Source organism: Euleptes europaea, chromosome 15 (assembly GCF_029931775.1).
Source record: "Euleptes europaea isolate rEulEur1 chromosome 15, rEulEur1.hap1, whole genome shotgun sequence".
NCBI classification, from domain to species: domain Eukaryota; kingdom Metazoa; phylum Chordata; class Lepidosauria; order Squamata; family Sphaerodactylidae; genus Euleptes; species Euleptes europaea.
The window spans coordinates 17,747,125-17,774,020 of NC_079326.1; the positions used below are offsets into that span (position 1 = coordinate 17,747,125).

The 26,896-nt window shown below is 40.0% G+C and overlaps 2 protein-coding genes across 2 annotated transcripts in view; one reads left to right on the forward strand and one right to left on the reverse strand.

The window, feature by feature from the left end:
- Positions 1-12,958: 12,958 nt before the first annotated feature.
- LOC130487664 (G-protein coupled receptor 39-like) lies at positions 12,959-13,494 on the forward strand (the record flags this gene model as incomplete). The annotated part of the gene is made up of 1 exon (XM_056861165.1): positions 12,959-13,494. A coding segment is annotated over one exon (531 nt), but the record flags the coding sequence as incomplete, so codon positions are not given.
- Positions 13,495-13,823: 329 nt separating this feature from the next.
- LYPD1 (LY6/PLAUR domain containing 1) overlaps positions 13,824-26,896 on the reverse strand; it is a 30,486-nt gene continuing 17,413 nt past the window's right edge. The window contains exon 3 of the mRNA XM_056861542.1: positions 13,824-14,093. Coding sequence (XP_056717520.1) covers positions 13,855-14,093 — 239 coding nt within the window. The 3' untranslated portion in view covers positions 13,824-13,854. The remainder of the gene's footprint in view (positions 14,094-26,896) is intronic.

A 26,896-nucleotide genomic window follows, 5' to 3' on the forward strand; every position in this document is an offset into this window, starting at 1 on the left:
CTTTGAAACTCACTGCATTGTTCTAGCTCTAGGCTTGCTGGCAATCTGCCCCCCCCCCTCAAACCTCAAAGGCTGATGGGAAAAAATGGCAGCAAATGGGGGGGTGCACTGACATTGCAATGGTGTACAACATCACTTCCAGCAAAAAACAGAAGTGATGTCGTGATGGTGGGGTGGGGTTTGGCAAACCTTGACAGTAGTTCTTCTTATGCAGACAGCACATACATACTGGGAAAATCAGTTTCCTCCTCCTCCTGTTTACAGATTCCTTGACAGAATGTAATGTATGGAATGTTATTGAGAAATTGCTATCAGAATAAATTCGACCAAGTCTGTGACATCACACTTACACAATTCTTCAATCACACGAGTGCTTGTGTATCTCTTTCAGAAAGGGATAAACACCAACAAAGCTACCTTTTTCTCTCCCACCCCCCCAACTTATCATTTTGTCAACTTTTTTCTTTTCTTCGCCCCCAAAATTTAATTTTTAGACGCCTCTGAAAATGGCTGTATTTAAAAAGTATAAGGTTGTGATGAATGAATCCTGGCACAAGCTAAATTTATATAAAACAATTGGTTAGCTCAGTAACACGAACGACTTGGACTTTTATTTGGGCTACAGTCTTTGGACAGACTGAATGTATCTCAGTAATGTGCAATAATGTGTGCTAGGAACCATTGGCTAGTCAAGACTCCATACAAAACGCTGTTGCTTTATAGCCTATTTTGACTATCTTGTAAACATTGGTGTTAAATGGGCAATTTCTTAGTGAAAACATCTGTGCTTTATATACATTAAGTTAATTTACTATTAAGGAATTGACTCTGTATCTTTGCTGCTTATGCCCATAGGGTATCCAACCCCAGAGAGCAGGATCTTCATTTTGTTGTCACTTGCTTATCATCTACAGAGCAGTTAGTGATGGTGCAATAGCAGTTTCCTTCAGATTCATCTGTTCAGGCCTGTACATTGGCAACAGAATTGTTCTAACATGAAGGCAGTTGAGCTGCAGAGGTAAGCAGAATTTGCCTGCAATGGAAGTGAACAAAAATGGATACTATACCCTGCTTGCTTCTCAAAATCTTTGGTGAGTCTAAGGAATTGAAAGGCTTAAATGGAATTAATGTAATGAGGAAAAGGCTAGGGCTAATAATGTCACCAAGCAAGCATACACAACAGTGTGGGGATTTGAACCTGGGTCTCCCAGTTTCTAATCAGAAACTCTAACCATTACACCACATAATTTTTGTGGGTGGCTACTGTTGAACAGTAGCAATCAGCTGGCCCTGGGTGCATCATGCAAGTTGCATTGTATTGAGTCGCCTGGTAGTTGCTGGCAAGCCTAGCCCCGATGCATCAACCATCAAAGGCCAAAATAGCCCTTGAAAGGGCTCTGCCCCCTGCCTTTTCCTGACAGAAACCAAGTCACAATACTGTTGTCGTTGCCTAGTAAAGGTCACTGAGGACACTCATTTCTTTAAGCTATAGACAAAGCTTCTATCACTTTGCACGTTTTTAACCCAATGTGGTTGTTTTTAAGATTTTAGAATTTACTGCGAACCTGAAGCTTTTCTCAAGTTTGTAGAAAGATCTGTCTTGTCTGTCCAGGGCCCCAGTCTCTGGATTTAAGTATCCACTGTTGGGGCCATCTTGAGAATTAGATATAATTGAATGTGCTGCAGCAAAGTATTCTGTTTAAACACCACTGCAAAGCACTACAATGTGGTTTGCAGTGACATACAAAATGTATGACCAGTGCATTTCAAGGGAAATCTGTGTGAGTTCAACACTGATGATACTTTCTTGGCTGCCAGACTTCCTATGTATTCTGGAGAAACTGGGAGAACTAGCAGTGGAATACTTATCCCGCAAAGCCGTTAACTAGTGTTTTGGGCTTTTAAAATATAAAATCTAGATCGTCTCTTTCTCTTTAATGTCCTAATTTATTTTTATTTGTAAATATTAACAAAAGCAAAGCAGAGTCAATAATTATCTTTTTGATTAATAAATTGTGGATTTTACTTCACCATTAATACTATTTGTTTCTAACTAGTTATTACAAATGTGTGTTCTTTAGTAAATGAAACATAATCTATGGAATGAAAAAGGGAATGAAAATAGCCAACTCTCTTTTTATTACGTTCTTTGTTGCCACTAGGTGCTGCATAATGTAAATACAGGATGGTGACTATAGTCAACAAAAAAATATAACAATGTTTTTGATCTTTAGATTAACTTTATACTATCTTAAAACGTTCAAGACTGAATGAAAACTGAACGCACCAGAGTACACACACTAGAGTGGTGGTTCTCAAACTTTTTGAATTATACCCATGTAAATCTACTATACCTTTTACAAGGCACTTCTAAACTTACAGTAGTTTTGGGATCCACTTGCAAAGTAACTCCAACTTACCTACCTGATGTAAAATGTAGGACTCTCATATCAGTGAATGTTGAACAAGTTTACTTTTTTTTCATATTTACTATTTATAAATAAAATAGTATTGCTGAACCACAGACTGAGTTTCAAGGTCATTTTGCACTTTATTTATTTGGGTGCTGTTAAACTACTTCTTCAGTTTGGACTCAAAGCTGTGTGTGTGTGTGTGTGTGTGTAAAGTGCCGTCTAGTTGTAGTCAACCTACAGTGACCCGAGGTGGGGTTTTCAAGGCAAATTATTAAGTAGAGGTGGTTTGCCATTGCCTTCCTCTGCAGTCTTCCTTGGAGTAAGTACTGACCCTGCTTAGCTTCCGAGATCTGACAGGATTGGGCTATACCATGCTGCCTTCCCTCTCTTAAAGCTGCTTACAATGCCGAAAATAACACCAGAACACCATCAGATATCACAAATATTTAAACTCAGATTGCTTAACTACAGCAACTATATGCCATCAATAGACTAATCTACAGGGAGTTGATGGGGGCAGAGCAGGTGGTAACAGCTTGTGGTGCTGTTACTACCTGCGCTGCTCTTGATAGAAACAGGCACTTCCTTCCTTTCAACAGGCAGCTCCCTTTTAAGTCTCCTGTGGTGTTATACAGAGGGAAACATAAATTTGTCATCAATCCTTCTAGAGCTTTCTTTTCCAGCTCACCTTGTTCACCCTGCCCCCCTGACTTACCTGGAAAAGAATCACAACCCACTTTTGCGTCCCAACCCACAGTCTGGTAACCACTCCATTTAGAGAATAACTTTTGTAAGGCAGTCCCATATAGGCGGTATACTTCCAAGGTGACATACCTGTTGGGAACATAACATTTATGTGACTATATGAGGTTACCTTTGTGAGCTAGGAAAGAATGCTCTGGAAGGCCTGATGACAAATGTAGGCCTGCTACCTGAGGTTCTTTTCACTGAAGGTGTTAGGGACTGAACGTAGGACTTTTATGAACCGCATTCTTAACACTGGGCTATCCTTCGCGATACTAGACAATTGTTCAGTAGTACCTCCTAGAATGCCATTTCTTTCGGCGCTGTTTTATTATAGTGTACTTTCTGGGACACTGATGGTGTCCGGGACCACCACCCATCTGCACAGAGAAGAGAGATGTGGCTGCTTTTGCTGCACTCCTCCCAACTGCCCCTAAAGCACAGGGCTTTGTAACCAGTGTGAAAGGAGGTTTTACTGTATAGTATGCTTCTCAAGCAACACAACGGAACAGAAATGTAATTGTACTCAGGTAATCTTTTTATACCGTCTGGTGTCAAACAAATTTGACCCTTTGTCTGAATGGTGTCTTCCATTCAAATGTGTCCTTTCTTTCCAGCCCTTTCCTCTCCAGTTTTTTTTCTTCAACTTCCCTCCTATCTGCCCCTGCCTATTTCTTCTCCTAAGAAGAATTAATAGCTGCAAATTAAAAGTGGCCACACAGTTGGGAGTTATATAGCATTTTATAAACAGGTTAATCACTGCAGGTTTTATGACACTGGTTTTATAAGTGACTAAAGGGAACCATGAACAGGGCAGTAACATCACATCATATACCCAAATATAAATCCAGGTCAAAGTAAAAAATATATATGGAGAACTACATTTTCCTGACTGAACCACATATAAATATGTGTGTGTGATTCTATCTTTGATTCAGAACTCAACTAGCCATATGCTTAAGTTCCACTGACAATTACTGTTTAAATGTCAGTGTATAAGCAGATGTTGAGAACCCTCTTTGTGCCATTAATTTAATGACAAAAAAAATCCCTCTTTGGTATTTAACACTGTTTGTGCCAGTAGTGTTTCTGTAAAGGAGCAAAATTCTGGACCGATAAATCTTTCTGAATCATAGACACAGTTGGTATGTCTGGAAACTAAGAAATCAGTATCTTTAGATAAAAGCAACAATGGAAATGCTTAAAATGGCACAGTGTCAGAATACAAAAATGGATTTTCTGGAGTACCCTAGCAACAATGGCTCAGCTGATTCATCTAGTAATCACAGTTTCTGTGGGATAGTCTGTCAGTAGTAAGTAAAGGGTTGCTTAGACCTCAGAACCTAGAGAAAAAATTAAAAAAAACCCTGTAAGACCCTGGCAATGCTGTTCAATTTTGGAATAAGCAAGAATTAGAGAGATCCCTGTGCTCTCCATTGGGTTTTGGGTGATGCTAGGAAGAATACGTGTGAAACTCCTCAATAAAGATGCAGATAATAATTAATTGAGTTTGGTACCCTGTTGCCTGCAGGAATGCTTTTGAGTCATAAATAGGACCGTGAACGCACTAGCAACTTACCTCGCAATTTAAACGTGTCCAGTATTCAAGCATCCAACACGACTTAAAATTTCTGTTCCCAACGCGACGCCTTCCTCCGCTGTATTAGATAAAATCCGTATGTTTTCACTTCGCGGCAGCATTCACGAGCCAGCTCGAAGGGGCATTGTGATTGGCTGAAGTGGTAGCCTGCTGCGCATGCCCACTCAGTGCTTGAAACAAGGACGGCGATTGGTCCAGCGTGGGCAGTGAGGCGGGGGGAGTGGGGGGAACAAGGACGGCGATTGGTCCAGCATGGGCAGTGAGGCGGGGGGATTGGATGGTGGGCTGGCAGCAGGAAGTGGATTGAAGACAGATTTTATGTTCGCACGTCAGGCTCCGGGTGAGGAAAACGTTTAATTTCTATTAATTCGCCGTATAAGTGAATGCTCCTAACTCGGAGAAATTGTGCTCTGGAGACGTCTCCGGAATCCTTCGGAAGACATGAAGTGCGAACATGCAAGGAAACCCCGTAGAAATCGGGGCTGCAAACGCGAAGTGCGGATATGGTCTAGGAAGTATTGTTAAGGGAGGAGCGACTGCCAAGTTTTCTCTCTTTGGTGACAATGCAGCAGAGTTATGTTGTTGGCTCTTAATACTCTAGTTCGTTTTTCTGTGAAGCCCAGCCACTGTTAGGAAAATGCAGTGGTACCTTAACAAACTGATACCTTAATAAACTTTATTCATCCTATGAACACCCATGGACTTCCACATAAACCTATGCAGACATATGTGTGTACTTTGAGGAGGGTAGGTGTATGCTTGCTGTTGTTGTGTACCACACAAAGTATTCAAGTAATCATTTTTTGGGGGGATAAATGGGTATCTCCTACTAACATTTGCATTGAGAAATGCTTTTAAATGCTTGTTCAATGTTGATAATTAGATTATCTGACTCTTCCTAGTTTTGTTTGAAGTAATTGTAAAGTTTTAGAAAACAACAATGCTACTCTGAGTATGTACAATCTCTCTTCTTTGTTCCTAGCAAAGGTGTGTCAGTTGTAAATCGTGATTCTGTATAGTATGGGTCTCAAAGCTTTCTATGAACTGTTATATTCAAGGGAGGGATTGAAGCAAGGGTTTTACTCTTCCATTGACACTATTGATACTCAAAAGTGCTGCCATTTAGCGAGATCATACTTGTTCTTTTAGACTGGAGAAGTAGCAGCATCAAGTAGGCAAAAAAAGCTGTCCAAACTTCCAACTGTACAACTTCAAGGTGAATGAAAGCTCATTTGCTTTCAGCTGTGTTAAAAGTTCAAGCTAGAGATAGATGGACACTGACTCCAATGCTTATGCTTCTCTGCAGAGAATAAATTGGTGTCATCTAACTGGTGTCATCCTAGTGTACCAACTGGGAGGGAAAATGAAACAACTGCTCTCCTTTCTTCCTGATTAAATTTGTAGGTTTATAAAGCACAGTAAGTACCTGACCACTAAGTATGTTCTAGGGACTGAACAAGTGCCAAGTCACATGTAAAATATTGCTCCCTGTATTACAAGAGCATTTGCTTCACTGGTCACCATAAAAATTCACACTGCATTACTTAAATGCATTCTTTTCGTTTTATAAAGTAGCCTATTTGTGCCTTCTAAGTTTTTCATACTCAAGTTTATATTGGTTGTACCAGACTGTAAAAAAGGGTGGAAGTGTTTTATACTATCCTATTATGGTTTGAATGAGAATACAAGGCCTTCCTTATGAAGTTCCTGATGCACTTGAGACTAAGGGCAAAAACGCACGGTCGCTTTAGCCTCCTTTATTCCCTGTTTCAGCCAGGATTCAGCCAGGATCAAACGCATGCGTTTTCACCAAATGTGCGTTCGATCCTGGCTGAAACAGGGAATAAAGGAGGCTAAAGCGACCATGCATTTTCACCCTATATGTACTTGTGTGGTTCTTTTTGCCACTAGGTGTATTCACAGGTCACATGTTTACAAAAACAAAGAATGTTTTTCTCCAGTAGAAAGATGAGCAATTACTTGTCCTTATAAAAATGACACAGTTTACCAACATAGTCTTCTGTCCGGCCCTGCAAAAGACTAACCTCTGTAATACTGTGCAGTCACTAGCTGCTCATTTTTCACATGCTGTATGTAAACTAAGCAGTTGGCCACTTCTGAAGACTCCAGCAAAGAATTTTACATGTATAGCAGTTTGGTTTCAATAAAGGTCAATGTCAAGAATATGGATCATAAAAAATAACCATCTAAGCCTCATGCAGAGTTTCTTAAAAGTGTTTTACACTCCTGCCATTTTGTTCTACTGGACCCAAATTTTCCTCCAATATAGGGCTCCTCCCACCACTGCAAGAAGCTCTCATGTCTGTGTAGGAGCCTTCCACTGGAGGAACACCTGGGCACCAATGGCAGAAGGCATCATACTGGAGGAATGTATCGGTGCCTATGGGACAATATGGCAAGAAGTAGTCTGCAGAGAACTGAATTGAGGCAGGAAAAAATAAAAGCATGCAGACCGAACAGTTATGCTAATCATTTGTTGTTGGGCTGTACCGTTTCAGACTGCAGACTAGAGGTGTGTGAGTGGAGCCTGTGATTTTAAAAAAACCAAAGAGGCAGCTACACTTTATGTCATTATTCTGGACATACTTATTTTCTACGTTCAGGGTTTTTCTTTTCAGTATGTGGAGCGTTCAAACATGTTGGTGAGTGGCTGGTCCAATTATGTATTCTTCCAAAAAGAGAAGTAATTAAACAGATTATGCTTTCTCTCAATCTGCTCTTGCATAAGTGAACATAAATATAAAAAGATTAATCAGATCAATACGTCATCTCAACCAGCATCTCGTTTCTTCACAGTGGCCAATAAGATGTCCTGGATAACTCACAAGTAGCCAAAGTCCATCCCTGTTGCACACAGCATTTGGAGGAAGCAACCTCTGAGCACTGAGGTTATATTTACCTATCATGGCAAATAGCCATGGATGGATGTAACCTTTCTTAAATTGGGTGATCCCATTTTAAAGCCATCTAAACTAGTGGCCATCACTATACCCTCTAGAAGCAAGTTCCATACCAGTTTTGAGAACTTCGTTCTTTTGTCTGTCCTTAATCTACTGAACATAAGCTTCATTGGGTGCTCCACAGTTCTAATATTTGGGGAGGCAATAAATGCTCTAAATCTACTTTTACCACATTTTATAATTTTATAAACTTTTGACAGGTCTTGCCTTAAATTATCTCTTTTCTAAACTAAAAAGCACCTCAAAATTCAACCTTTGTTCAAAAGAAATGTGCTCCAGAACATGGATCGTTTTAGTTGTCTTTTTCCAATTTTACAATATCCTGTTTGGGTAACTAGGCTGAACGCAGTATTCAAAATACATACACACCATCAGTCTCTATAAGGGCACTGGGCCTTGTCTAATAACCCCTGGTACAGAATTTGCCTTATCCCCCACACTGTGTCACACTGAGTAAATGTTCATTTAACTATGTACCATGACTTCAAAATCTTTCCTAGTCATTCATTCACCAATTCAAAGCTTATTGGCATATGTGTTAATTATCATTTTTTTGCTGTGGTGCATAATATTACATTTACTTCCAGCAACCCTCATTTGCCATTCCATTGCTCACTCACCCAGTATTGAATGATCCTCTTTGAGCTTTTTTCAATCTGTTTGGGTTCTCACCATCCTGAATATTTTGTAGTTATCTGCTCACTGCTCCTAGCCTTTGTCCACGTACTTGTTATAACACTCTCAAAGAATGGAAAAAGTTTAATGAGGCAAGACTTCCCTTTGCTGAAGCCATAGCAGCTTCTCTTCAGTAGGGCTTGTTCCTCTCTATATGGTCAATTCTTTATCAATGAATTCCACTAGTTTATTTAAAACAGATGTTAACTAGCCTTTAACTTCCTGAATTCCTTAAAAAACACAATGATTATATTTGTTATTTTCAGTCTCGAGTAGGGATGCTGATTTTAGTGACAAACTGAATATTATTACTAAACAAACAATTTCACATGAGTTCTTGATGACTCGTTAATTTCTCTTCATCATCTTTTGACACCTCTATTTGACTTGGTCTTTCAGACACTCTCCCTCCCTGTGGACAACTGCCCTATGTTCATCCTAAGAGTTCTTCAAGAACTCAAATGGGAAATTGCTGAACTTCTAACAAATATATGTAATATGTCCCTTCGATCAGCCTCTGAACCAGAGGACTGGAGAATGGCCAATGTAATACCCATTTATAAAAAAGGTTCCAGGGGGGACCCAAGAAATTACAGGCCAGTTAGCTTAATGTCTGTTCCGGGTAAATTGGTGGAAAGCATTATTAAAGATAAAATTGTCAAGCATATAGAAGGGCAAGGTCTGCTGGGCAAAACCCAACATGGCTTCTGTAAGGGTAGGTCCTGTCTCACTAACCTATTAAGAGTTTTTTGAAAGCATCAATAAGCATGTGGACAGGAATGAGCCTGTGGATATTGTGTATTTGGATTTCCAAAAAGCTTTTGACAAAGTCCCCCACCAAAGACTGCTAAGAAAACTTCATAGTCACGGGATAAGAGGACAAGTCCTCTTATGGATTGAGAGCTGGCTGAAAAATAGGAAGCAGAGAGTAGGAATCAATGGTCAGTTCTCACAATGGTGGGGTGTGAGCAGTGGGGTCCCTCAGGGATATGTGTTGGGACCGGTGCTTTTCAACCTGTTCATCAATGACCTGGAGTTGGGTTTAAACAGTAAAGTAGCCAGGTTTGCAGATGACACCAAATTATTTAGGGTGGTTAAAACAAAATCGGACTGTGAAGAGCTCCAGAAGGATCTCTACATACTGGAAGAATGGGCATTAAAATGTCAAATGAGTTTCAATGTAAGTGTAAAGTGATGCATATTAGGGCAAAAAATCCCAACTTCACATATACACTGATGGGATCTGTGCTGGAAGCAACAGACCAAGAAAGGGATCTTGGGGTGGTAGTGGATAGTTCAATGAAGATATCAACCCAGTGTGCGGCTGCCGTAAAAAAGGCAAATTCCATGCTGGCCATAATTAGACAAGGAATAGAGAATAAAACTGCTGATATCATACCGCCCTTGTACAAATCTATGGTGAGACCACACTTGGAAAACTGTGTACAGTTCTGGTCACCACACCTAAAAAAGGATATTACAGAGCTTGAGAAGGTGCAGAAAAGAGCAACCAAAATGATTAAGGGACTAGAGCAACTGTACTATGGGGAGCGGTTAGGATGGTTAGGGCTGTTTAGCTTGGAAAGGCGGTGGCTAAGGGGAGGCATGATAGAGGTCTATAAAATTATGCATGGTTTGGAGATAGTGGACAGGGAGAAGTTTTTCTCCCTCTCCCATAATACTAGAACATGGGGTCATCTGCTAAAGCTGGAGGGTGAGAAATTCAAAACAGATAAAAGGAAGTATTTTTTCACACAATGCAGAGTTAAATTGTGGAACTCCCTGCCCCAGGATGTGGTGATGGCTGCAGGCTTGGAGGGCTTTAAGAGGGGAGTGGACAAGTTCATGGAGGAAAGGGGTATTCATGGCTATTAGTTGGAATGGATGCTGGTCATGCTGCATACCTGTTCTCTCTAGTATCAGAGGAGCATGCCTATTATTTTGGGTGTGGTGGAACATGGGCAGGATGTTGCTGCTGCAGTCGTCTTGTTTGTGGCTTCCTAGAGGCACCTGGTTGGCCACTGTGTGAACAGACTGCTGGACTTGATGGGCCTTGGTCTGATCCAGCAGGGCCGTTCTTATGTTCTTAGGTCTTCCGCTGTGAAGGACTGTGAAGGATCTTCAAAATTCATTCCGCAGTCTCTCCGTCTTCCTTTAGCAATCCTTTAAACTTCTTTGTTGTCCAAAATCCAACCATCTCCTTGTTTTCTTCACTCAGGCAAGACTTCAGATTTTTGCATTTTATGGAAGCTGACTTGACCTGTATGACAAATACAAACTTTCAGCCATCTCTTTATGTCTTACACCCTCTGTACTCTAATGAGATATTTGAAGTGAGGCAGTGCTCCTATGATACCTTTTGTTTGTGGCACTGATAGTGGTTACTGTGAGGATTACAGAAAATTCTGGCTACACAATGGGTAAGAATATCATTTGACGTCCTAAGAGCTCTTAGGCAGTGAGAAAAAAGGACTGTAAGGGCTTCACGCAGTAGGAAAATGTCTGGCACTTACCTTATTCACACCAGCAGTTGCTTTTGTTACTGTGAAAGCAGAGGTGCTAAGATGTTCACTTTTATTACAAAACCATTTCCTAGGCATAAAAGTAACATGCATTAAGGTGATTGTTTATATATGGTCCATATAGCGTAATGATAGCAGTGATTCCAGAAACACTGACATAAGAAAACATCTTATTGTTATGAAAATTAATCTTTTATTAACCAAAATTAAACATTCAAAACAAAGTTTCACAAAACTACTATCACACACAGTTGATGTTCAGTCCTGGCTCTTCCAAAGAGCTTCTGCATACTTTCCTGTCCTCTCCCCCTTTATATCCGTGGTTTTTTTCCCCACCTAATCAAACCCCCTAACATGCTTTTTGAGAGATATTTTCTGTCATTTTGTACTTCTGAATCTCTTATTCTTATTGTATTTTGCTTTGCTGATTTTATATTTTAGTTTTATATGTAATTGTGTTCAGAAACAATTCCAGTTTAATTTTGGCAAGGGTAAAAATAAGCATAATGTTTGCTCTTTTGCCAAGGAAGCAGGCTGGGGTGTAGAAGTAGTTTTAAAGCCAGTAAGAGTGTTTATAAACAGCATGATGCAAAATGTACAAACCATGTGAAATATTTTAATGATTGGGTAATACCTCTAGCAGAAAGTGTGGGTTTGAGACATAAGGCACATTTGCTGCACAAGGGACACCACTGTAGGGTGAATTAGTTGAAAACTTTGGGACTGTGTTATACAGTTTTTAATTATTAAATGGATAATTTTAACCCTTTCCCCAAACTATTAAACACTGCCTTTTTAAAAAATGAGCTTGCAACCTCCAAATATATTCTTTGTTATACTCTACAGCTTGAGGGCACGGATTCCGGCTAAACTTGATCAGAGAAACATTGGTGTAGCCCTTAGCTTTGATCCAGAGCATTATGTATACATCCCATTGTAGTGAGCTGGTGTAGCATGCTGTCTATGAAACTGTGTTACAAATCAGGAAGTCTCTAGTCTGTTATCTCATCACTTTCATGAACTGATTAGGGGACCTTTGGCAAGTCATTCTCTTCCTTTCTTCTCCCCGCCCCTCCACCTGCAATGTGGTTAATACTGACGTACCTTCCAAAGTTGTAAAGAATACAAGATGTGCTATAAAATGCTACAGATTGTTACTGTTGTCAGCAATGGAAGATAGAGTTCTGCAAGACAATGGGAATCCTTTTGCCCTACCAGATCCAACAGTAATGAAGCCACAGATCTGTACATGTGTATGGATGGCTGTATATTGGATCAAGGAGTACTCTTCTGATAATTTTAAACTTTAATCCCAATGAGGTATAGAAGGTCACATTTAGAAGTATACACAAAATGCTTGGATACCAAATATTTGAACATATTTCATGTTATCTTGAAACCATTCACATTTCTGTGGCAGGCTTAGATCCTGTTTCTGTGCCATTTTACTTTGTATTTGAATTCAACCAGAATTTCTTTCCTGAAAGCCCATTATATACTCTTTATCATAAAAAGAGCCACTCACACGGTACCTAAAAATATCTTCTGTAAGAGAAAATTTACCAAAAATAATGCCAAATATACAACTGTATATGCATATTTGTTTTGTAAAATATAAACATAATTTGATCTTCTTTTGGGTATTGCCCGCTCTAATATGGCTGTCTTTTTAATAATGAAAAAGAGCAAAATTAGAGGGAAAGCAGGAACACAGCATTGCTTTGTAGAATGCAGCTATCACTAAAAGAACGTCTTCAAATTTAACCAGTGACAAGGAATTAAAAAAAAAACTATCTCAAATTTTATGCAATACTTATCAAAGCACAGATTGTGGTGACTTTGAGACTGTGGCTTGCCTTTATTCCTCCCCCCCCCCCCCGAACAAATTTTGCTACTGGCTGAAGAAGCTGTCAAGCAAAACACTGAAAAATTAAGTAGCATTTCCTACCAGTGAGTGCAGAACTGATACTAAATATTTTATGATTTGTTTTCACATGCTTTCTCTCTCTCTCTCTCTCTCTCTTTGCAGGGTTGATTGTTGCAACTTTAGCAATATGCTGGCTGCCAAATCAAGTTCGAAGAATCATGGCTGCTGCTAGACCTAAGCAGGACTGGACTGTCTCCTACTTCAGAGCGTATATCACCCTCCTCCCCATAGCCGATGTCTTCTTCTACCTCAGCTCGGTAGTGAACCCACTCCTGTACAACATCTCCTCCCAGCAGTTCCGGGATGTCTTTCTTCAGGTCCTCCGTTGTCGTCTGACATTAGAACATGCCAACAAACAGAAGTTTTTAAGAGCCAATTTGAATTCTGTAGCTGGAAGCAGCCGCTCTCGCCGCCCACTGATCCTCATGTCATCTAGACGCAAGTCTTCTACCAAGAGTGCTAACAAGGTTTTGTTAAGTACTTTTCAGAGTGAGACCAAGCCTGACTGCAGTTTGCAAAAACCGAATCTTGAATCATTGGAGCTGAATGTGAAAACAATGTCACTGGAGAACAGCAGAGACCACAATCCTACCAACCAGAATGGCCTCTGTGAACTTGAACTGTGAATCCGCATAAAGCAAAGTCAGCCGATGTACTGCTGAACACGTGGGAAGTAAGAATAACAGCAAGTTTACAGCCTGCAGGCTGTATTATCGTCTTTCACATTTAAGTGCTTGTTTCAATAGGCTTGTTTCCAATGACACAAATGGATATGGGTTCTGTATGGTTGGTTGTTGATTTGTTCTCGTTTTCAAAGTACTCACTGGAAAGTCAATCAGGTATCGAGAGCTATTCTGCTGTTAGCAAAGTGAGGATAACATTTAAACTAAACTCTTCTTTTAACAGTTGCAAGCAAAAAGCAATGCTGACTGGGTGTCTGGAAAAAAATGATACGGACAAGCAAAACCAGCAAAGAAGTCCTCCTCAAAGTTCAGCAGTATCCTGGAGATAAAAAGGCCAAGCTAGAGAGGAGTATGGTTGTTAATATACCAGCCCTGGGCATCCTGCCAGAATTTCCCCTCTTCTTTGGCCTTGGCCCATTGCAGAGTGGAGTATTGCAGCAACTTATACAAACTGAGTTTATTTTCCCTGGAGTACAGAAAGTCTGGTATCCAGCAGAAGTCAGGAGGCAAGCACCGGAGGATGCACAAGACTTGCGATACAGGATCCCTGTGACACAGAACAAAAGTTTGTTTAGCCTTATATGAACAAACCCTGTTTTTTTGTTTTATTTTATGTTAGGTCTTTGTACTTGAAGACACTGCCCATTCTTCTAGGAATACCAATTCTGATTCTTGGGGCATTTCAAGATTTAGCCCTTCATCACCTGTTTTGAGGTTAATAGGAAATTTAGGGCTCAATATTTACTTTTTGCTTAAATTTAGCTTTGATTTACATAAGGCTTGGAAATTGCAAAATCAATACAGCGTGGCTGTGAGCACTTGAAGTTTTAATTTTTTTTACAAACAAAATAGTACCTATTTAAGATGTGATCACTTGAAATTCGATCATGCTCAAAAGGTGCTGCATGGAGTTCAGAAAAATCCATGTCTGTTTTATGTTTTAGGGTTTCAGCATTTTAGGGAAATTTCCTTTGCACGGTACCTTTGAATAACCCAAACAATGAAAAGCTCATGGGGGGATTCGGAACGTCCAGAGCACTCTTCCATGCACACAGAGAAAAAGATTACAACATCTGTCTTTTCATTCTAGAAATCTTAAGGTTTTGTAATAAAGTGGGTAAACAGAAAAACGATATGCCTCATTAGAATTGCTTCAGAGGCTTGTCCATATCTTTTTTATTTTTTAATTGAATGCAATTCGGAACATGCTGTCAAGACATTAAAAATGTTTTAACGTGTTTTGTAGAGGTTATAAAATAAAAAGTCATACTTTTTTTTTCTAAAAAAAAGAGTGGACTGTTTTTGTGGTTCTGAAGCCAGCTGTCAATAATATGAGTCTCTTCTTTCAAGCATTCTAATAGAAATTTGGCTTTGGGGTTGATGCATAAACAATATGGCAATCAAACACTAAATTTTGCCACTTCTCTTTTTATGCTTTGGGCTTACCTGGGAGTCAGGGCGCAAGTTTCATGGTTAATTTAAAACACATTCCTTTTCTGTTCACAGCGTTTTCTATTTTGACCTTTCTACTAAGAACTTGAATTAAAGCTGTGCAGAATGACTTTTTAAAAAATCTACCTAACCTTGTCCATTAATATTTTCAGTGAAAACAGTGTCTGAAAAACAAAATATTTGTCTTAGAAAAATGTGCAGAAGTGAAACTTAGGAGCCGACCTCACCATTTCCCCCCCTGAAATAGCATTCCTACAGTGATTAAAAAATAATGCCATGGTATCTTGAATAATCCACGGAACACTTTGGTATCGGGAGAAACAGTATTTTACGGACTACACAATGGAAACATTAAAAAGCAAAAGAATTTTCATCAAGACGGGCATTGCTTGTGATTAGAAGCTGCTGCTGGGAATCCAGTTAAAGAAAATTGTTTGTGAGTATCCTTCAGCATCTTTCAGTGCACTCCTAAACAGAGTTTATACCCTTCTAAGTCCATTGATTTAGAAATGGGCTTAGAAAGGTGTAACTCTTCTTAGTATTGCATTGTTAATCACCCACTAGGATATCTTAACAGGACCATGATTGTTGGCCATTACATAATTTTGTAATCAACCTTCATTATTGACATAGCATGTGGGGGATGAACAACCTAATGGAACTTAGTAGAAATGTTTTTTTTTCATATATGATGGTGGTTAAGGCAGACCATTAGATATTTATACATATGATTAAGCTTTGAGGGGGTATGAAATGGGACAGTGGACTGGCCTCCTGTTGAGTCACCAGAATTAGGTATGCTGGTGTGATTATAGCCTGTGAACTTGCACAGCTTGACTCTATTTTATTAATTTAAATCTCAGCAGTTTGTTTCTTGTCATAACTGCATTTTTAAAATATACTTCAGTTTACATTCTAGATGGTGTGTGTTTGTAGATAGACAGACAGATATAGATATCCAGTCACAGCTTATGGTGACCCTAAAGGGTTTTCGAGTCAAGGCACATTCAGAGGTGGTTTGCCACTGCCTGCCTCTGTTTAGCAATCCTGGTATTCCTTGGTGATCTCCCATCCAAATACTGACCAGGGCCAACCCTGCTTAGCTTCCAAGATCTGACAAGATTGGGCTAGCCTGGGGTATCCAGGTCTGGGCAAAATCAATATATACATATACAATAATTTCCTGATTCCTTTCATCTGTTCTGTGTGCTTAGTACAGTGCTCCCCTCCTCCTTTTCCCCAATGAATTGGTTAAGTCTGAGATACCTTAAGATAGTCTCCTACTCAAAAGGTCCCAATAGCTCCTGTAATTACTCCCCTGCTGGTGACAAGTTGGCTACAGATATCTGCCCACTTGGTTTGCTGTTATAACATACAGTGACAACAATGGACTCTGCCCAAGGGTGGTTTTGCCAGCATAGTAACTGATCACTTTGTCATAGCAAATGCTATGAGCTTGAAGTCTTTCAATTGGCACAAGGATGAGAGCAACTAAAGGGCTCCCATCACGCTGATAAGTAGAAGGCTGCATTAAGATGTTACTTTGAGAGCCAGCACGGTGTAGTGGTTAAGAGCGGTGGACTCTAATCTGGAGAACCGGGTTCGATTCCCCACTCCTCCACATGAAGCCTGCTGGGTGACCTTAGGCTAGTCACAGTTCTCTATGAACTCTCTCAGCCCCACCTACCTCACAAGGTGTCTGTTGTGGGAAAGGGAAAGAAAGGTGATTGTAAACTGGTTTGAGCCTCCTTAAAAGGTAGAGAAAACCGGAGTATAAAAACCAACTCTTCTTCTTCTTAACCAACATTAAACAGACATGGTCACAAACCCAGCTTGTTGCTGTGATTGTGTACACCTCCTTCCTTTCTTTATCACACTGAAAAACCAATGTTAGCAAATAATTATGACTACCTATGACATACAAAAGCAGACATATAGGTTAACTAGTTAGTCTCCTTCCCCCAAACTAGCATTCTAATTAACTCTGGCATGTGGGGAGAAACTCGTTACCCAATGTACCTGTTTTTATTTGTTGTAGGCAGCTCAGTAAGTTTCTAAACAGAATTCTCTCATTGTGTTCCCTGTGAGAACAAAGAAACAAGGTATGTACATGAAACCAGCAACAAGTTCCCATGGTATTCAAAGATACCTGGTTTGTATCTTGGTTATGGAACTGAAACTGCCTTGGTTGCCATGCTTAATGACCTGGGCTGGGCATTCCCATTGCATTTTTGGGATCTCTTGGTAGTTTCTGACACGGTTAATCAATGGTAGTGTTGAGAGACTACTGCCCTGTTCTCACCTGCAGGGTTTTGTGCCCTTTTCTTGCATGTTTTTGAGCATCTACATGCAAGTGCTGTGTAAGGTCACATAGAGAGGCAGAGTAAAGTTCCATCCATACTTTGATGACTGACAACTCTGTCCAAAGCTAGAGGGGCAGTGGGTACCCTGAACAGATGTCGGGAGGCAGTGATAAGTTTATTGTGGATAAACAAACCGAGGCTTAATCCAGGCATGACAGAAGGAGAGTTGGTTAGTGGAAAACCCAACTAGTTGTAGGGCCACAAACTGTTCTGGATACGATAACTACCTTTGAAGAAAGCATGCAGTTTATGGATGTTCCTCAACCTTGCCCTGCTCCTTGAAATATAGTGAAAACAGCATGCTCTCACACAACGGTAACACTGGGACTGGAGGACTACTGTATCGCACTTTACATGGGACTGCAAACTGCAGGGATCATATCCCACCTGCATTATAACTGCACTGACTTAGTTTGTTTCTGGGCCCAATTTAAAGTGACGTGTTGACCTTTAGAGCCCTAAATGGCATTGGAAATGGGTACATACAGCACAGCCGGTGTCCATGTGCATCTACTCATAACCTGAAATTGTTTGAAGTTAGCCTTCTCTATACAATGTGCACACAGGACAGGACCTTTTCCACTGTTACCTATAGGCCCTAGGATGCCCTCCCACAGTGTTCATCCAGAAGATGGTCATTGGGAGTTGCTATCAGTTAAGACAATTCTATTCCAGAGAGCTTCTGAGCAGGACTAACCAAGCTCCCCAAAGACGACTGTCTTCCGATTTACATTTTTGAGAAGTTTGGGGTTCCTGATGATGATGGCTGTGGTGGTGGGTTTTACATTAGATCTGGATGCACCTCAGAAATGGTTTAATTGGTGCTCTTGGTTCTGTTTATCTTGTGATTTAACTGGCATATTTATTTTATGTTGTTGTGTTCTGTATTGCGAACATGAAATACATACTCTCTCCCAACCTGTATGTAAAGTTCATACAGTAAGGAACCACTGAAGTTTCTGACAAATGTCTCCCTCCTCAGCTGTAGTGAAACAGAATTCCTCTTAATGTTGGAAAAAGTCACCTACAAATAACAGTGTAAAAATGATGCCACTGAATATGGCTCTCTGAGTGCAGCAAGTAAGTAGTTACAATTTCAAAAGTGAAATGTATCTTGCATACACATTTTACAGCTCCAACAATTAAGGGAGATGAAAGAGAGCTCCTCAGTCATTGAAAGCTGAATTTAAAATGTGGGGAAAAAACAGGTAAAGACTCTCTCTATATGTTTCAATTGTACCAAGGACATCAATCCTGCCATTACTTAGAAACCCCAGTCACAAGAAAAAAGAAAGCAAGATAAAATGCTCATTAAAAGCAGGTCAGTGTCACCATTTCATTTGTTTGTTTAAAATATTTATTGGTCACCTCTCCACCAAAAATGCTCAAGGTGACTTGCGGCACTAAAAATAAAGTTAAAATATAGCATCTAAACAATGATAAAAACTGCTGAATAAAAGCAACATTTAACTTTAAAACAACAGTAAGCAATAAGAGCAGCAAAGGAAACAGGATAATACAAACAGATGCATTAACCAAACACCTAGGTCTATAATGAGACCACACAACCTATGTGGGCTTTGTGACACAACAACAGAGTGCCCATGTTTGTCCAGCTCGTTTTCCACAACTGTGTTGTGGTAGCTCTGCAGCAATTGCAACAATAAGTCAACAAACTATGGGAGACCAGGGGCCAGATGTGGGATGTGTTGGATGTCATTTTCAAAAGTCAGAATCTTTAATATTTGAAATAAAGCTAAGCGTATTGAGAAGTCAATCCAGTAGACATTTCCAATTATTTCAATGGGAAACATGGGTGCAAATGTCCCCCTCAAAAAAACAAAAAAACCTGAGATGAATTTTTCAGCAGTTATACTGAAATTAGCCTTCTCGTTGGAATGTGACCAATGGATCCCCATTCCCGTTCTTCAGACAATTTTTTTTCTTCCATAAATTGGTATGTGAGCATCCAGGATCCTCAGATGACAAATGAGCACAAAGTAACTTTTATTTACTCCCCTGGAAAGGAGTGAAAGCTTAGAAAGCACCAGTGCTTGAAAATATATAAAAACGTAGATCTTAGATCCTGCTCAACACAAGATATAAGGAACAGTTACTAATAAGAGCCATTGTGGTGTAGTGGTAGGCTCTGGGAGACCCAGGTGCAAACCACCACTCTGCCATGGAATCTGATTGCTGGGTGACCTTGGGCCAGTCCCACCCGCTTACCCTACCCTACCTCACAGGGTCATCGTGAGGATAAAATGGAGAAGAGGAGAATATTGTAAGCCATGTTTGTCCCCACTTAGGGAAAAGTGGGGTATAAATGAAGTAAATGAATAAAAAAAATGTTTTCTGAAGATAGTGACCAAATAACAGCCCATTTACACTTTGAGAGGAAATTATTAATGACTGGTCCCTCGGTTGTTGAATCCTCAATTAGAGCTACCAGATTTCTTTAAAATAAGACCATGATCTGCCCCTTTAGCTTCCTTCAACCTTGGATGGCTAGAAAGGGATAATTAAAATACTGAGTGTGAGTCACTGATGGACACCATACTTTACCATTTGGCTTCCCCGAAGTTAGACTCTGAAACAAACCCTGTCTCCTAAGACAATTCCCTACCCTGCCTCACTGGCAACTAAACCCTCTCTGTAGAGAAAATGATGGGTTATCCTGCTCTTTGCTTCAACTCCTCCTTCCCATCTGCTCTTATGGTTCCAAGGGCCCTGCTTGGTTGTGCTGACTCACTGCCCATTCCAGCCACATTCAGAGGGGATCGGCAGGGATAAGGAAATGGGCAGGATTTTGACGTGTCCATCACAACTGGCAAGGGAACTTAAACTGTGCAGACAAACTGCAGGAGGTGCCACCTGGCTGGTGCTAACTACCTGTTGTGCATGGAAAAGGGGGTAGTCTTTGTGCCTCTATCTCTTCCCCCAGTCTATTGACATGGAAGCAAGTGGTTTAGGAGTTCCTCCAGGACATAACCACCAGCAGTCTTGCTTTATAAGAAACAGTGTCTTTTATTTACAGTGCACAGATAAAACATACCATCACGTACACTTCTCCACTACTACTTCCAGGCTGTAATTGATTTGTATTTGAGTGAGTTACAGAAGCAGTTACACAGCCTTATATACACCCACTGCACCTGATCTGCATTAAGGCCACCTGTGGACCTTCCCAAGCATTGCATCAGCAAACTGCCCAGATCCAGATTCCTGCAGTTCCCTTTGGTACCAGCAAGGCTATTGCTTCTGCTGACATCATCTTTGGCCTCTCAGATCTCCAAGATTTGACAGATCTCACACAGCTGTTACTTGTCAGATTATTACAATCAACTTGATACTCTGACATCTATTACTAGATACAAGAAGAGTCCTTGACCTGCCAATGTGGAAAGTGGAAATGCTTCCATGTGTCCCTGTATTTGTTCTCTTTTGAATGACCAAACCCCTCCTGCTATCCAAGGAAACAAAACTAGATAGTAAGGCACCAGATAAATACGGAGATTGGAAGGTTTTGATGGTTTCCAGGTATTGGAAATAATTTTGTTTAAATCGGAGCATTTCCAATATATATGAACTGGCATTCTTAAGGCTGAGCCTTTTAGTAAATTGCATATTCTTAGAAGACTGCTTAGAGTTTCTACCAATTCGCTCAAATGATTTATATAAATTCTAGATTGGGCTAAACCCCAAGCCAATGTGTTTTCATTACACATTCTTTTTCCTGTATCTTGTAGATACAGTGCTGGTTAAGTACAGAAGGGTCTACTGTTGTATTGTACCCTTAATACAGAATCCACATCCCAGTAAACTATAGGAATCAATCTTTTCAATGGCAAAATTTGAAATTATCAAGGCAGCATGAAATCATTAACAATAAAATCCAAATTCTTTTCATCCCTTGAATCAGCTACCTCCTGTGATTATTTCCATATGTCTCAGAATTCTTGCCTATGACATGAAATTAACTCCTACTCTTGCGACCAAGAAACAAGTTAACTATGTGGTGGATAAATCACCAAACTGGTGCAGGCATGTTTGCATTCCATTTTCCCAAGTTAATTAATGTTACATGACACCATTCCCTTTAATTCTATCCTTCCTACTATGTAAGGCTGATTTAAGGGTGAACTTATTGAAGAATATTTCCTCATGATATTCTGTGTTAGGCAAATAAAATCGTTGGATCAGTTCAGACATAATAAAGAGAGCGTGGTATTTTAAATGTGGTTAGTTTGTTAAACCAGGCCTTGCAGACCATTATTCAAATTGTTGTTTGCTTCAACAAATACTGATTTTGTTGCCTTCACCTTCCCCCAGTCCCTCCTGTAAAGAGGCAGCTGATCTATAGGGGGGTGAGGATGATGCTAAGGAACAAGGTCCAATGTCTGCATTTGTTTGCCACTCATCTGAAGCTGGTTAATATGTCCTGGTTTGATATACCCTGCCTACCCATAGTTACAGAGTAGCACATGTTCAGGTAACACACTAACCATAATTGGTTTCAATAAACCATAGGTTTCTCTGTCTGAATCAAGCCTTTGTGTTACGAGAACCTAAGATCATATATTATGTTTCTGCCAGGGAATGTGTAGTTTTTCATCATTCCATAACAAAACCCAATGAACCTCAAAGGATCCCAGCATATAGAGATATAGCATGAAAAATATTACTAAATTTTATTCTTTGCCGTCACTGGTTTCTTGGGACCTCTAATAAAGTCTTGCTGCTATTCGTTTCTGGTGGAGCTTGCAACACAGGAGGTATTTCAAGTCTCCTGGTCAAGAAAACAAATATACAAATATTCATTGTACCGCATGCCTGGAGGCTAATGATAATAAAGTCTTCAGTATATAAAGGTGCACCATCTGATATTGCTAAAACAGCCTGGCTTTCTCCACATACAAATTTCAGAGGATATAGTGATATCCAAAAGGTGCGCACGCAGATACACAAAACTTATCAGTGACAGCTAAAATGGAAAGGACTGGGTGAAAAATGAAAACTTCCTTATATTTTTGTGTTCATGTACTGTAGACATTAAATGGTAATTTTATTTCTTGAAAAAGTATTAGTTCCACTGCATTTTTTAAGGTCTGAAAAGCCAAGTTCAGTCATATGCTGTCCTTGTCTCTTCCAGTCTTTGCTAATTTGCAGTCTGTTGTACTGCAAGTCAATCCATGCTGTATCCGTTGCATTTAATTTTTCAGAACGTCATATGGATAGTCTAGTAATTAATAATTATCTTTTTCTTAATGATATACTTTTGTGATTTATGAGCGTTTTCCCCTTCAGTGTTATTCCCATTTGTTTGTTCATACAGAGAAGATTGAATACTTTGTGCATAAACTGATAAAGGCTTCTCAGCTCAGTCCTGATAACAGCCTTGCAAATGGGCCCATTTATCTCTTCCTTCTCCAACTTTCTCTTTTTTTTAATTCCTACAAAAGTCTGCAAGTTCATTCTTTTGAAGCTCTCAGCTTTGATGAGGTGTCTGTCTGAACTTCCAAATCACCTACTCTGTCTGTTGCAGATGGTGATCCTTTAACTTGCTTATTATTTGGCTATTGAATTGTTGAACAATCCAAAATTTTGCTCTCAGGGACTGCAGAATTACATGGTGATTATAGTGGGAGTGCACACAAGTCAGGGAAGCCCATAATAATTATGAAGTGTGGTCCCTATGAAATGTAAGTCTTGTATATTGGCATGTTTGGATAGACAAATATCTCTTTTATCCCAAAGAGCGCACTCTGAAAATGGCATCCATATTGGATCAGCTCCAGTACGTTTTTCATCTGATAAATCTGTTACATATTCTCTCTGATTAAGAGCCTTATTTTCCATCTCTTCTCTTTTAACAAATGTTAACCATACTGAACCAGTCGAAAGAATACCAAACAGCAGACAAAAGAGTAAGATAGGGCTATAGTATGGACTATATGACCTATAGTATGGACTACAAGGGCCTTTTAAACATGCTTGAATGGCTCCGGTATTCAGCCTTCCCATCTACCTCTCCCCAGCTGAATAGTAGGCATAATTTCCACATCTTTCTCTATAATATTTGATGAACTAAGGATCAAGCTCCCTTCCATTCTCAACAGGCTGATGGAACATAGTGTTTACAAATACATTGTCCAATGGAAATCAAAGCAAAGTTTCCATGCCAAAAGGCAGATCCATGTCTGCTTCTAATTTGAATACTATGGCACTAAAACTATAAAATTATTCCCCTTATTTGTGAAATGTTTCTAGTCACTTTTCTCATCTGTTGCTTTCTTCATGTAAACAAATGAATTGTCAAACATTCTGTTCTGGCAAAAGAGTTGATTCAAATGTAATCAGGAAAGTGAACACTTTATGTGTACACTGATTTTTGCAGAACTGAACACCCCAAAATGTGAAGGAAACAGAAACCTACAAACTATCCGAGATAAGCATTAATGAAGTACCAGGAAGTTGTGAGTCAATTGCAATTTCCCTCATATCCTGGAGCACTTGGAGACATCTATCTTCCAGGGTTGTACATATTGATATACCCGAACTGAAAATAAACCTGAAAGCCATTTCGGCAATATTCGGTTTTCTAGTAGACAGAATACCAAAACCTGTGAATCTTCCCGAAGCCGAATAGGCGATTCCCCAAAAAGCCATCTTTTTTTAAAAGATGGGGGCACACCAAGTCCTGTCCGGAGGGATATACCCTCCAAGTAAAAACAACCGGCTTCAACAGCTGCTGACCATCAAGCTTCCGAAGGAGACCCCCTCACCCAATCTCCTTCAGACAGCCCCCATGATTGAGACTTCGGCTGGCTCTGATATCACCCCCCCACACACAAAAAAAAAGGTGCTCTGAAACAGAAGGTTGCCCTGAGTAGAGGCTTTGTTTCCCCATACCATGACCATCTTTTGAAATCAAATTTTTGATGACTATAATAATGGACTGTTCATAGGATGTCATTTGCCACCAAAGTCAATGTTTTCCGTGCCTTATTTTTCTTGCATTATTTTTCTTGCATTCTTGCACTTTTCCCTCAATTTGGAAGCTAATTTGCATGGATATCATGCTATGCGCCCCAGATATGAAGGGATCCCCCTGACTTTGAGGTGCCAGCCTCCTAATCAGTTCTTGCCGCTAACCCTCGGCAACACTGAATTTCTGAACCTGAAAACCGATGGACAGCTCAGCTCGTAAATTCCTGGAGAATGGGGGTGACCCGTTTGCTGGCCCATAAAATTGGACCCCTGTCCCAAAGTTCCCTAAACTTCAGTGACCATCTAAGGAAGGGTCCCTTGCAGCCACACTGCAAAGTTGGTGACTCTACCTCCAAAACTGTCCCCAAGGGATCTTCGAGAAAAATTCCTATAGACTATAATGGACCTGAATTTTTTCGGTAAACCTGGAAATAAAGCCGAAATACTCCATTACTGGTATGGGTATTCGGCTTATTCCAGATTTACTGGAAAAATATTGGGCCCAATAAACACAAACCCAAAATTTACCTAATTTCTTTTTTGGCATGACCCTAGTATCTTCCGTTTAGTTTGCAGTGTTTAGTACTGTAAACAACGGCATTCACATACAGTAAAGGTACTTGCTACATCAGTCGAAGTTATAATATGTAGCCTGTGCCCTTCTGTCAATTATTCAACTAAAGTCCATTCTAATTTTTTATGCACCAATATGCCCTCCACTTCTTCAGACCTCGTAGCAAACTAATTTATAATAATGATCTTTACTTCAAGTGAACAGTGAGGACAAACATGTTCAAGATTGGAGGTATATGGCTTGTACAATGCCAAAGATCATCAGCTAGCCTCAGGGAAGGATTTTCTCTAGTTTTCCCAGTACACTTTTAGGTTTTGATTCTCTTCTTATCCCTAGTAGGAACTGAGGTGGATAAGAGCAGGAAAAGCCATTTCATCTTAAGAATGGCTGACATTTACGGAAATGAAGATGAACCAGTGGGATGGAGACAGGTAGGCTGGGGAAATCTCATAACCCCCCCCCCATCAATATGTACTCACATCCTGTGATGAAAATATCTAATCACTCTGATATGAGTAGCATCAGCTGACTGGCTGCTATGTTCTGGTGGGCTCTTGTAACCTGGATTCCAGAGCCCAGACTGGCCCAGCACCTCCGACACACCTGGGTAGGGGAAATTGAAAAGGAGTGGTTCTCTGTCTGCTTCTGTGTGTGTGGGTGCATGACAGTTGGATAGCTTTCTTCATGCATACACACATTTGATGAGAGAAAGCAAATGCCAGGTAACTGTAGCTTTCAAGTTAGTTAGAAATTATTCTGTTTTACTTTATTTCCTAGAACTTGCAAACCAGTCATGTAGGTTGTACATCTTCAAGAGATGTGGATAGTGGAATAAAGCTTTCTGTTGTTTAAGGAATAAAAAGATTGCATTGGGTCCTATTCACAGGCCTTGTCCTGCCCATGTTACCAAACAGCCCTGTGGGATGTTCCTCATGACAGTAAACTGGTGAGAGGAGTGTGACTGAGGAGATGTTGCTGGCTACAGGAGAAGAAGGCCCCTCCAAAGCTCTGACACTTTTATTCTTTCCTGTGGATTCATCGAAGCACAGCTAGGAATGCATTCTGTTAACGGTTTGAACACTTGTATGGAAAGATAAAGTTAAAGATGCATTTTATGTATGCATTTTATTATGTTTATTGCGAAGCATACCTATATAGGAGAATGACCCAAAGCAGGAAGTGAAATGCATGCAAATGAGGACTGCAGGAAAATGCGGAAGATGAGAAGGACTCGATGAGTAGTATTTGGCCAATTTTGAGAGCTACTATTTTCAAGGGAATGCTGTGTTCATTTATTTAACATACTCACATGCCTGCCAGTGTGGTGACAATAATATAAAATACAATAAAACTGTATACAAGCAATTGAAAACAAGAAAACGTTCAAACTATATAAATACTAACACCACCAATTGAAAAGCACCTTATGCATAGCTAAAAAGATATTCCCTTTTTGCTCAAATGACAGGAGCACATTTGTTTTTAAATAATGGGTATATTCTCAAGAATTAGCTTCAGTGACCTGCTGCAGAGGTAACAGTCTTGGGCTTTTATCCAAATTCCCACCTGTGCAAACCAAGGCATTTCCATGTGCAAGGGGACAGTCATTGTCATAGGTGCAGAAGATTCTCCAGAGGGTATGGGCATATTTTGGAGTCCATGATATAACATGCGGAAACTGAAGTTACTGGCAACTCTTCCTCAAAGCAGAAGTTGTGTATGTTCTGGTCTCTTTTCTGAGATTAGGAGCATGCCACAGGCATGCATGTTCTAATCTAGCCTTTATGCCAAACAAGTGCTCCCCTCTTTTCTATGGAGATATATCACAATGGACAGCCATAGTAGTCTGTCTGTAGCAGTAGAAAAGAGCAAGAGTCCAGTAGCATCTTAAAGACTAACAACAGTTAGTCTTTCTGGCCGGGTATGAGCTTTCATGAGTCACAGCTCACTTCTTCAGATACAGCTATGATT